Consider the following 13,303-nt stretch of genomic DNA (forward strand, 5'->3'; position numbering starts at 1 on the left):
TGTGGTCATTCTATGCAAACTTAAGCCAGGACAAGTGATTGTACTTTGTACGTCCCAAGTGACCGGTGTGAACACCCTTAGGAACAATGCCAAGGAACCTTTAATAGCCAAATAGTCAGGACCTTAGGTTAAGGGCTCATACAGAGCACAGATCATCATAAAGAATGATCTCTGATCACTGTGATGGGCCATTGTCTTGGTTTTGTCAGGTCCAGAGGGAACACAAACAAGCTTCCGTTCTTAAATAGAAAACATACATGTCACTTAATTCTGTTGTTGCACAGTTCTGAACTTAGGTTTTTCCACTAAAAATGTGTTCCTGATTTTTTTTTTTAAAGCATTAAACTGGGGCAATTAATGGTACAGACAGAATTTGTTGTTTGTGATGCATAGATGGATGTTGGCTCCCAGTGGCTTTAGCTACTTTACAAGATTGGGAATGCGACACACCAAAGATCTGACCCACATTCTTGAAGCAGCCGATCACAAGACCATTCCAGTCCTTCTCAATTAGGTCAAGGAGAACATACTAACTTTTCACTTGGGTAGACTACACACTTATGTATGCATACATAAAAACAAGCTGCACAGTTTGCAATTCATATAATTTAAAAAGGTCGGTCCATTTGCCCTCATTAACCTCCCTATTTCCCCTCAGCATGGAGAAACCCCGCCTGGTGGTAATACTCAGAAACTTTCCCCATAGAACCTCTGGAGATGTTACAACACCACTCTGCAGCAGTGCCAGGTAGCAGTGGCAATAACCAGCCTCATCACAAAGAGTTAAAAGGGTGTACATATGTACTTTTATTTAAAGCCAACATTAAAAATTACAAAATTGAAACTTTGACATGGTGATCCCTCCCCCTTCTCCTGCCATCGCTGTAGTAGCATCCATTAACGTTGCAAAAAATACAAACAGTACTGATTCTATATAAGAAAAACTACAGCACTTAGTTTAATTTTGACTGAAATCGTACGACAGAAGCCGATGCCTAGAATTGCATAGGTCTGCATGTTAATTAAAATACAGGAAAATTGAACAGTCATTCAATAAATAGTATATTGGCAATCAAGGCAAAAATAATCTTTGTACAGAGGCAAGTTCTACAGACCTTCTATTGATTAATCAAATTGTTAATTCTTATCCCACATGAGAATATGCCAGTATGGGAATGAGTCCAGTTTCTACTCATGCAAACACTAGAAACTTACCTACTTCATCTTCCCCTATTTAGCCAAACAATACACTGTCACACGGAAAAAAAAAAGTCTTAAAAACACCACGTTTGTTGCCAAATTGAAAAAGAAGCTTGTGGAAAACCACCTACAGAACCCTCAGGGGCCACACCGTAAGTTGTAGTTTCCCATTTAAACGCTGGGAATTTAGAAGAGGTTTGTTTTGTGTCCTTGAAAAGCAAAAGACAAAAACAACAACATGTATTTGGAAATTTGTAAAATGTTGTCAAGTTCAAATAATCTGGATTGGAATGAAATGCAGTTTATTACACAAAATGAAATTGTAGCTAGAACATTTTTTAATATACATGCTTAAAAATACTCTTCATTTGTTTTTACTTCTGTACTGCTTCTTGACACTGAAGATGGACTACTGATTATAAATGTCAGGCCTGTCTTCACTAGGTTCCCTTTGTTAAACAAAGCTAAGGCGTTTTGTTCTTTATCAGAAGGAAAGCTGCTACGTGCCACACAGGATGATGGATGTGCAGGAAAGGATTCAAAACCAGGACTACTGAAGTGGCATTCACATCTCTGCGATTCCTCTCTGCTGCAGGCCCACAGCAGTTCTTTCAGTTTAAAATCTCAGCTAGATTTGGACACAAATGAGGAGTTTCAGGCTACAGTAAAGTAAATAAATAATGCATCGTCTAGTGGCCGATATCTTGGTGTGTAAACACTTAGCCTTGTTAGTAGTGGTTTAACCAAAACATTAAAATAAAATAAAAATTCTGTCCTGTCTTTTCAGCAACAGAATGTATATTTTGTAAACTTGCATTACAAGTATAATGCATTGAATTACATGTATAATGCATTATGAATGGCATTAAGCCAACAAACTCACGAAAAACCTTAGAACTTAAAAGGCCTCTTTCAGAGCTAAAAGTACACTCCTTCTCTTTAATTCAACTGGACTGAAAGTACTACAAACAGTTTTAAAATTAGTTTGGTAGGTTTGTAGCAAATTCAATTTCCACAGCATCAAGTACAACTAATATTTCTCTCCCGCTCTGAACCAGGAGAGGGGTAATTCTTGTTGCACTATGATATGTAAGACATCACTATTCTACTTTGGAAATACAGAAAAGCAGTGAATTACTATATGTTTCTGCTCTTCAAATGATCTATATACCCAAATCAACATTCTTCCCAGGAACAGGTCTTCAGAAACCCAGAGGTGATTCTGCCATTGTGACTGAAAGACTTCCCTTCAATCAAACACATCAACAATCTAGCTACCACTAGGTGGTACACAGCCACAGCAAATGAGCAGCACAGCCTGGATCTGAACCTGCAATCCTGAGCATTTCTCAGCTGCACACAACACTTCAACACATTGCCATCAGTAATTGCCTGGAAATATGAAGGAGAGCTGGAGATTAGTGTTTTGGAATTGTCTGAGGGTACCTTAAAATGATTCCCCCTGCAATTATGAATCTAGCACAATTAGTCATCCTGCTTTTTTATTTGACTTGTAGTCATCATTCATCAAGTCACTTGAATAATATACATTATGTACATTAAGCAGACAATGCACAGCATGTGCTCAATTATGCTTCAGGCAGGATTATGAAAGGTACTTGTGTCAAATTATCCCAGAAACTTTATAATCTAACCTCTTTACATATACTTAGGAGCAGCAGTTTCCACAGTGCACGTGTAAAAACTTCCCATATCTCAATGTGACACCAATGCAAGATCATATTAATACTAATATCTCATAAGAAGAAACCAGATTTCACTGAGATATTGCTGCTGAGCTTGCAGTCACTACTGGTACACTAAGAAGCAGAGTAGTACCGTGACACTAACGGCACATTCACAATTCCAGGACTCTTTGCCACAGGAACCTTGCACCCTTAACAAATGTGTGAAACTGTCAGCTTGCACTTGTCATGATTACTTCTTTACTCCTCTAAACTGCATTCGAAAATTATATATGGAAATTGAAAAAGAAATATCCCCCGATCACTCACAGCAATCTTCCATACTTTCAACGAGTTCCAATTAATTAAAGCAAATAGCTTTGTGTTCTTGAACATCACAACAGGCCCTCAGTTAAAAGCTTTGCAACTAAAAGGTGAAATCCAGCTGAACATTTGGACAGTGACCCATGTTCAATCTTGCACATTTCACTCACATATGAATACCAACGGCACCATTTAATCTGGCTGGGGAAGGCCTCCAGTGGGGTTATGAATATGCCACGCAGACTGTCTCTGCAAAAGCTGAGTATTTACAGAGGTTAATGAGGTACAATAACATTACTGGATCTGAACAGGGAGCATAAATACCACAGGGTTTAATACTTCGATACAGGTGGTAATGAGCCGGTCTGTCGGAACCAGTTTTAACACTGTAGTTCCATTTGATTGTGCTTGATTGCCATGATGAAAGTCATTATGTGGTCTTTTTTTAAAAAGAAGACTGGGCAACCTCACATAAAAACACGGTTCCATTACCAGTCAATTGTTTTACCTTCTCTCCATTAGTTTATAATGACAGTAACTATACTGTTACCCAGGGAGAACACCATAAGAACGCTCAGCACAGGGAACTGATAAAAGCAGCCTGCTGAGGTAATTTAATATAACAGTGCTCATATATTCTAGACAATACTGGAAAAGCTAGTCTAGCCTACCTCTGAAAAGCTATATATAAACTATGTAACCTAAATAAATAATAGATTGATCCTGCTAGAAATATTAAAAGACACTATACCATCGACTTCATTTTGTTTCAAAAGTATTTCTTTTAGAAGATTAACAACATTCCAGTTTTAAAGAGCAAGGAAAATACTTGCACATGGAAAATTCAATTCCAAACAGGTTGCTGTAATCTTTCCAGAACTGCATCTTTGGTAAGTAGTGAGCTCTGTTGCAAGTACCATGCAAGGTTTGTTGCGGTGCATTTACCACACAGATAGCACAGCGTCGGCAACAGACGCCAGAGTCCGCAAGAGAAATCTGCTCTTTCATAAAGCACTTCATGTTGGGCACCAAAGTGACAATGCCAAGAGATCACACATCACCAACACCGAATCTAAAACACTACACTGGGTTTGGGTTGCATTGCCAGAGTGAAATGCAAAGCATATGGGTTCAAGAAGGAGCCTTATAAGCATGGGTCTATATTCAGCTTTAGACATTTTTCTTCTTAGAATTTATTTCCCCAGGATTTATCAAAGTTTCCTTTTTTTTTAAAAGCCCTTTGTATAATGTCTGATTGTGCCGATATTTTTAACAAACAGCAATTTAAACAAAAAAATCCTTCACATTTCATTTTATTTTTTAAGTACATACCACCTGATAATGGCTTCTCATATTCTCAAGTTTTAGCATTCAGTCCATGATATTAAACAGCCGTTTTGAACTGTCCTGTATTTACAACTTGTCAAGCCAATTGCTTTAATCAGGAGAACTCTTGATATTACTAGATGGGGTTACCACCATATACTTAGTTTTTGTTGAAAAGAACATTTTAAATTTGATGCCTTTTAAAAAACATGAAAAGTGGAAGGACACCGATACATTGTGGCTGATGATGATGATGTAGAAGGACTGTTCAACAGGCTTTTTGCAAGCTTTTCAAAAGAAAAAAAAAATTGAATTGAACTCCAAGTCAGAAAGTCAGAGCTTCAACGTTCCTTATTTCCAGTGAGACTTCTGTAAAAATATGTCTTAGTATTCATTTTAGAAGGCTGTTGATCAGATTATTGACTCCAGTAAAACTAAGGAAACAAAGGGTGTTAAAGAAGACTTATAACACCTGGATTCGGATATAAAAAGCAGCAAGAGGAACCCTTATAGCCCTTTTTTCAGACAGCAAGCAGCTTAGCAATCTGTAACTGGACACTCCAAAGGGAAGCAGTTAACAGCCTTGATTTTAAAGTGTACCCAGCTTTTCTTCCACACGATTCTGCTATACATTTCAAGTATGTACATGATAACCGATACTATAATTGTGCAATATCTATTTTTGGTGCAAAAAGAATTAACACTTCCAGAAAATCAATTGTGTGCATTAAAAGGCAATAACGATGTATGTTAATCTATCAAACCATTGCGAAAAAAGACCGTATAAGAACAGACCTGTGAGGTTTTAAATTCTCATGTATATACAGATTGATTCACTGTAATTCATTGATCAACTAGTAGGTACATAGATGTATATACCCGTCATTGTAGTTCTCGGTGTTTACTATGTGCAACAGATTTAAAAACCATGCATTCCCATATATCAAACTGTTGTTTAATCTAAATTAACAAAAACCATTCCCTCACAGATGGAGCCCATTAAAATCCTCACAATCCAAACCCTAATGAGTGTCATCCAGTTTGAAAGCTACCACCTCTTAACCTACACTTGAAAGTAGCCATTTTGACAATCTTGCACTTGTTCATTAAAATCGGTGTTGATTTTGCCGTCACTGTTAACAAAGTATCAAAATTGCCACTTCTCTCCGAGTGTGAATGGCAGCCAGTTAAAAGTGGCAATCTATTTTAAGGTGGTAGTCATCTAACAAGATCAATATCTTTAACTATAAAAGGCATTCAAGTACAAGTTGTAGAATTAATGATTTTTTTCCACACTAATTCCATCCATTATTTCTCTATTGATAAGTGTAGCTTCATGCGGAACAGATCAAGTAATGCTAACTTCGACCCTGCCGGCACTAGAGCCTCCAAGCTGTCCAACTGTGCAAAGAGAGAAAGATTGGCCACTGTACTGAAGGACAACTGTCCTTAGTTCCTGGTGCTCAAAATCCTAAGGAGCACGATTTTGCCTTTTTTAAAAAAACAAACAAACCTGAACATTACCTCTCTCAAAAAATAATAATAATACTGACCAAAGTTTAATACTCTAAAGCTTAAGTCTTAACAGCTTGCTGAAGTCTAGTGTGAAACTACGTGAAAGGAAAACAATTTAAAACATCCCCAAGAAACACTGATCTAGTTTATACTGGGTCCTACAGGTGCCACGTTGACTAGCGCTACTGTAACTGGTTTTCGCTAATTAATGTGCTTCGCAGCAGAACTCACAGCAATGGCTTCCACCTCTCCTCCCCAGAAAAGGTTGTGCTTTTATACCAAAGCTGGCTGTCCCAGCAAGCTCCCCGGCGCCCCCCGAGCCGGCCGAGAGGCGGCTATTTGTCGATCAGCTTGGTGAGGCTCTGTCTCAGGTCGTTGAGGTCGAAGATCTTCACGTCCAGGATGTCGATGATCCTGTGCAGCTCGCTCTCCGCTCGAACCCGCTCCTCCAGGGTGCTCGCCAGCGTCTGCTCCGCCCCCTGGACGCGTCTCTCCAGCTCCATGTTCCGGACTTCCAGTTCCTGAGAGGGGAGAAGGGACACACAGGTGAGGATTTTCCGACATCTTTCACAGGAAGGCATTTTCCATTCCGTATGTGAAAAACGGAAAAGATTACAAACGCTTTGGAAAGCCAGTGGGTGTCGGCTACAAGCTTTCTTTTCAGGATCTGAAATACAACATCGCACCTCGCCACCCTGTTATCAGAAGCATGTAAACTATGGAACAGATCATAGAAAAAAGCAGAGGAGGAGGTTCTCTTTATCTCTACACCATGGCGATAGAAAGACCTCCATCAGAAGTCTTCAGTCCAACCAGTATGTTTGCTCGCTTGATCTTGCTGATCAAGGTCAATTAAAGCATTAGAAAGTGGCTGAGCTTTGAATTGAATAGAACAAAATGGACAACTTTCCTGTGCGTCTTAGTGCATTATAAAAGTACGCGTAGCGGCAAGTCCAGTCATTTGGAAGCATTCAGCATGAGGACAGTGAGGAAGAGGACGGAGTGAACAGGAGTCAGCTCAGGAAGAGCAGTCAGGGCCTTGTTTTGGTCCTCCTTGTAAAACGAAGGCCATGTAATCTCTGGAGTGGTGGTTCGCAAACTTCCCAAATGTCCCAGACATTTTTCAAATATAAGGGGTCTCAGGAAAACAGAGACTTTTCACCCCAAAATCAGCTGTGTGCGCAATCGATGTAGTCAACAACTTAGCATTCATTAATAGAACGGCTGTGGACCAGCCTTACTGTCAATCAGTTAATCCTCACTCTGTCCTAGTGATATCTTCGACTGCAGTGTTGCTTGACCAATCCACCCACTGCACACTGCCCCCTCCTCTCACACACATACAGTACACATCTCCGACCTGAGCACACCATTACTGAATTCAGAAACAAAACTCATTCCAGTGTTTCATCTGAGTTTGTCTCGAAGTGCACAGTCGTCTTATCCTGTCCGAAACATGACAGTGACACACAGTGCTCTTAGATGTTCTCAGCTTTGGTTTATTATACCAGATGCAAGTTTAACATGTGCTACATGAGATTCCCTTGTGAACAGTCCTAGAACTTGGCCTGCGTCTCACACATACAGTATATACACCAAACATACAATACAAAGCTCTGTTAACTCCACACAAGTTAATATATATATATAAACAATATTTTATTTATTCATTTTGTTTTTCTCATGTGGCTTTTCTGAAATTCCACAACCGTGAATGTCTGCAGGCACACCGTTGTGCTGCGACACAGTGGTTGAGAGGCACAGTCACGGGAATTCTTGATTTGGGTTTTCTTCAGTTTGTTTGATTTGCTTCAATGACAATTTGTCCAGGGAATGTGGCAACGCAACCTAATTGGGAATCTATTGTTAGTATCCTAAGCAAACACGTCAGGGAAAACTCAGCAATGATGTGCCTTCTGCAAGTGTCTCTGTCCTGCCTATTGCTGAGCAGTCTTCTATGCCTTTGTGCTGTATCAGCGTCAGCTACAACTTCATCACAATGCTGCTCTTCAGCTCAAGTAAAGCACTTTCTCATGCCTCTAGGAGTTTGCACATTATCTTTATTAGAAGCTCTCCATTTAGTGTGTATTATTAGTCTGCCACATCTCTTCAACAGAGGGCTAAACTGGTGCAAAATGGAAAGGATTGCAAATGCTTTGGAAAGCCTGTGGGTGTCGATTACAAGCTTTCCTTACAGGATCTGAAGTACAATATCGCTCCTCACCGTCCTGTTATCAGAAGCATGTCAACTACGGAATTATATAAGAAAAGTAGATGGTTCTTTTTATCTTTACACCATGGTATTATAAACACACAGCCACACCTAAAAAAATCCAATGTTAAAAGTTCAGATTGTCTATATGGGTTTTATACCCTTAAAATCAACGATCTAAGGTAAACATGACTCTTTAGGACCATATTAAATGCTTAAACGTCACTAGTACTCTTACCTGGAGTCTGTGAATAGCCTCCTCCCTCTCCTGCTCGAGCTCATGGAAGTCCGATTTCTTGCTCTGCAGCATCTGGATTTCCTGCAACACAGAGCACGACACTCCGAGAGGACATCACAGGCTCCACGCACAGTACGGCAAACTAGCCAACCTACAACAGCTGCCTCTTCCCTTTCCGAAAAGCAAGTAATAGCATATGAGCGTCACGTTTACTTCTAGTTAGTTTTGTGGCGGATTATTTTTTTTTGTCATATTGAGATTTATTGCATTTTATTCAGTTTTTTATTAAGTGCATGAAGTCTTTGTTCCATGCTTTTATAAAAATATTTAAAAGAGAGTATTTCCCCCTATTCATCCACTAAATTGAGGTGTTATTGCATTGTAACTCACTCTACGCCCATGCAGACGTGCTCAACATAAGGTCAGAGGCTTGAAATATCATGCACTTGGCACTGGGGTAGAAACCAGCAACTCTAACAGCTCTGCAAAAAGTTCTCCCTGGTCTCGATTGCCACACGCACCCCTTTTTTTGACTAGTGCATGCTACTCCAATTTTGCATAAATGTACCGCAAATTACCGATAAACAACAGATTAATAAAGGCAATAATTTTACAAAACTATACACCACTTCACTGCTTTTCAAGAGGAAATTATGCCTCTTCCAGCTGTCAGCTCACAAACAGTAAATACAGGGTGTAGAGTACAACCAGCTTGTTGACTTAGTGGTAAGTTGCAAAAAAATAAAATCCTACAGCTTTTGAAAAAAAAATGTTGCCTTTCCAGGTGCAACACAGAATAAATATAAAACGAATATTCAAGAACATTTGACACTTTCTTAAAAATGATGTGAAACACCATTCAAATCGGGAAAAAAATGCCCTACATGTTGCTAAAGTTAACCTGCAAGAGTCAGGAAAAAATAAAACATTCTGATACACCATTGGATTTAAGGTATTATCCAAAAATCTGCCATTTAAAAAAACCTACAATTAAAAAAAATAGTTTGGATAGGCAAACTATTGCACTATCCAGAACCTTCTGTAGGCAACTCTTGGATAACATCAGTCACAGTGAACAAAATTTACAGGAGGGTGCAAGACTAGACTACTGTGGTCTCCAGGTGTTGCACAGGTAAAATCAAACCACTGGAAATAGTAATAATCAAGTAGTGTTCAGATGATCAAATGATGTTCAGAGCCAGCCCCAGCTGCTGCTCAGCACCCTGCCTCACTCACCTCGTCCTTTGCTTTAAGCAGGGACTCCAGTTCCTCCAGCGACTGCGCCAGCTCATCTTTTTCAATGTCACCAGGCCTGTGCTTCCCACTGTGTGCCTCTAGTTCTGCCACCTAAAGAACAGCATGGAATATCAGACCCCTGAGGACAACAGGGCCAACGTGAGACAACACAGACCACTAATTCCCTTCCTGTATCCCTAAACACAACAGCAGTTGAAAATGCATTGAACCTAAAATAGTAAAAACTGGGGACTATACAGTGATGCTAGATATAGTCCATGTTGAGTATACTGAAATATTCTAGGTTTATTATTTGTGCTTTGTCTTTAAGTGGACCACAATGAACATGAAAAGACAGCTCAAACTTTGTGCTTTGTTTCAGAACTTTCCAAGCCTAAAAAAAATAAAACTCACCTTCAGGATGCAAATTTCTTTGGGGTTAGAGTTCCTCTTGGCTTGATTAATTTGTGACTGAATGGTTTCCTGTGTGTGTGCATGAGCAACAGATGGCAATGCCATCCTGGGTGCATGTTACCTGGATTACTGCAGTCATTACAAGCAATTGGCATCTTTCTCAAATTGGATGGATTTCCTCCATCCGTTATGGACTAAATTAAAACTGACTCTGCTGCCCCCTTCAGCAAGGTACGCTTCCAATTTGGAAAAGCAGGGGTCAAGGGTGAAGCAATATAAATGCAGATGCCACTTCCTAGCTCAGAAACCTGCTGATGTACTGTGTTTCCGTCAGGTGTTACAGCTGTGCTCGCACTGTTCACACTGACCTCATTGTTCAGATCGGCATGAACAGCTGCCAATGTGAAACTGAAGTGTGATAACGGGAGAGGAAGGATGAATGGCTCTTGAAAGCAATAGCTGATAATAGCTCCCTCATTACTCATGTGTGGCCGTCATTACCTTTCCCTTTCATGGGCTCAGACGCTGTCAGGCCTGTCTCCTCTCTCTCTCTCAGCTCCAGTGAATCCATGCAACTGGGCTCAAAGAAGCTCACTAGCAGGTGTAGTGCCTTTCGAGCACTGTGCCTTCTTTTCTCCCAAAGGCAGGCAGTGTCTAGCAAGATTTGATTACATTATTTATCCAAGGATGGGTTAAATGCAAAAAAAATGCAATAACACTGTTACGAACCCAGCAGACAGTCTGTCTGCCTCACACTGAAGCACAATCACCAGATTCCAATTTCTAGATGTGACAGTAACCATACAACATACAACTTTTGGAAAGAATAATTAGTTCTCGCTTTTTCACTACTCTCTCTGGGGGAGGGGAGTGGAATTGACTAAAAAGCCTTCAAATTCCTTTTTTTGTGTAAATGAAGTCCAAAGTTAGCAGCAACAAACAGCTCTTTTGCCTTATATATTTTATATAGAGATATATCGAACACCAAAAGACCTATTACATTTTATGCATGTAGGTTTTTAGAAAAATTAAATAGTGAAGATTCAGACAGAGACACGGGAACTGCTATATCAGGCTTATTGGTTTTCTCACAAGATGAGAATATGTTGCTTATGCAGACTTGATCTCCATCGAGTACGTGAGGGAAGGGATGAGAGACGAGTGAACATGCAGGTTTTATGGGAAGAACAGTACAAACTCCCACAAGTGCTACCTGCCTGAGACCCCTGTTGAGGAAGAGTTTCTTTAGCAGATCAGCTCATATATAGCGAGGTAAATTTAGTAGAGTAATAGGTGGGCCTCATCCTTAATGGAAAAAATGTAACTTAATTAATCCACAACTGTCCGTCTCTTCTGTTTTTCACCAGACACACACTGGCTTGTCTTAATCAATCATTTCTCCGTGCACCTCTTCAGTGTCTGTAGTAACATTAACAGAGCTTAAGTTGTCTACATGATGAGCCAGTCCGGTTCAGGAAAAGCTTTCCAGGGCACAAAGCAATCCTACACTACATCTGGGAGACACGAGCAACTGCAGGATTACCAGATTTACGAACAGAAAGCGTAAGATTAAGCCAATAAACCTCAAACATTACACTAAATCCAGACTCTCAGATCACTGAGAGAACCACTCAGTAGGTATGCACTCATCACAAAAAGGCCTGTTGATGTTTCATCAACATTGGTTTATCGAGATTTTGAAAGCTTCCCAGAGACTCAAAGCAGGTCAAGTCTGAAATGCAGCTGGAAATGAAACAGTAAAGACTGCAATATCCTCTTTTTTAATGGAGTGCTTTCAGCTGTTGAGCCAGGCTACCTGGTGATTTAATGGGTTCTCTTCAATAATTAAGAAAATACTGTGCCTTATTTTTCCGATCTTTTAAACGTCAAATTAAATGTTTCAAGCACCCAACCCTAGAATACCAAGCTGTCCGGTTTCCTCAAGACATCCCACAAGAAACCAGGTCTGAGCATCTGATCCCGGCCCATCTTCAACAATGAGAGAATATGTTTGTTATCCCAGAGGGAAAGAATGGAGAAAAAAAAAGAAAAAGAGAGAAAGGAAGAGGAAAGAAAAGAGACCAAGAAAGGAAAAATAACTAAACTCAACTTCCCTCTCAAAAAAAAGAATGCGAACATGAGTCCAGGCAGATTTGTCTGAATTTGATGTCATGGAGGCAGTGTAAATTTTGAATATAAAGGTTACAGACAAGAGGAGGCAATTTGGTCCAAATTTGGGCCATTTGGTAATTAGTAGGTAACAGATACAAGGATGTCATCCATCTGATTCTTAAAAAGATGCCAGGAAGTTGACTTCAACAACAAGGTTGGGTAGCTTGTTCCACACCCCCAGTACTCCTTGTGTAAAGTAGTACCGCCTGCTCGCAGATTTTTGGTTTGAATAGTCTCGCTATTCATTCTGAGCAAGTCCGCTGGCTTGACTTTGTCAGTGCCTTTGAGGATCTTGAATACTTGTATGAAAGCATCACTGTGATGGCAGTGGGAGCACGGTCTGGGGAACTGTGATCTCTGCAATGTCAGAGTAACCCAAAAAAAGGGAAAAAAAGCCCCACTAATAGGTCCTCACTCTTTGGGAGGGGGCTGCCTTCGGAGAAACTGGATTATTTTTAACTGCGTGGAAACGAAAAGCTGCCAGCTCCCTGTGGTGATTTTTCATTCCCTCTAACTAGGCCAGTGGAAGTAGGATATGGCTGTCCTAAAAACCTCAGCCCCCCTGGGAGGACTGCACTATTTCCAGCCACCTGGTCACATCGTTTGTGCAAATCTATACCCGCAGGAAGGCAGACGCAGTGCCCCTTTTCTCTCTCTCAAAAAAACCAAACAAAAACACAGGTATCTCTCAGCACTTACCTTTCTAAAAGTTGAGAAAGCAAGAGAAACCATTGCATTTTACTTGAAGTACCAGAGAGATGGCTCATTGAAACCAGCTGGTAACGTTCTTAAAAATTACTTAAACCTGTGGGTTTCACTTGGAAAAAACTACACTGAAGAAAAGGTATGCACAAGTGTTTCAGGGAGATCATTTAAAATCACAGGGAGTCTAAACAGTTCTTGACTGTGTAGTACCATAATTAGGAATTTGCCTGTCCACTCACATCTCAAAACAAGAAAAAGAACATTATCTATGGGCAA

General features: G+C 40.1%; 1 protein-coding gene across 3 annotated transcripts in view; it reads right to left on the reverse strand.

The window, feature by feature from the left end:
- Positions 1–783: 783 nt before the first annotated feature.
- The window catches only part of LOC148813946 (homer protein homolog 3), a 38,302-nt gene continuing 25,782 nt past the window's right edge, over positions 784–13,303 (reverse strand). For all 3 annotated transcript variants that reach the window (XM_088907343.1, XM_088907344.1, XM_088907342.1), the window contains 3 exons: positions 9,737–9,847; positions 8,501–8,581; positions 784–6,571 (listed from right to left, as the gene is read on the reverse strand). In XM_088907343.1, the coding sequence (XP_088763469.1) occupies positions 6,386–6,571; positions 8,501–8,581; positions 9,737–9,847 (378 nt within the window). In that variant the 3' untranslated portion in view covers positions 784–6,385. The remainder of the gene's footprint in view (positions 6,572–8,500; positions 8,582–9,736; positions 9,848–13,303) is intronic.

This window comes from Atractosteus spatula, chromosome 28 (assembly GCF_055471065.1).
Source record: "Atractosteus spatula isolate fAtrSpa1 chromosome 28, fAtrSpa1.hap1, whole genome shotgun sequence".
Classification (NCBI taxonomy): Eukaryota; Metazoa; Chordata; class Actinopteri; order Semionotiformes; family Lepisosteidae; genus Atractosteus; species Atractosteus spatula.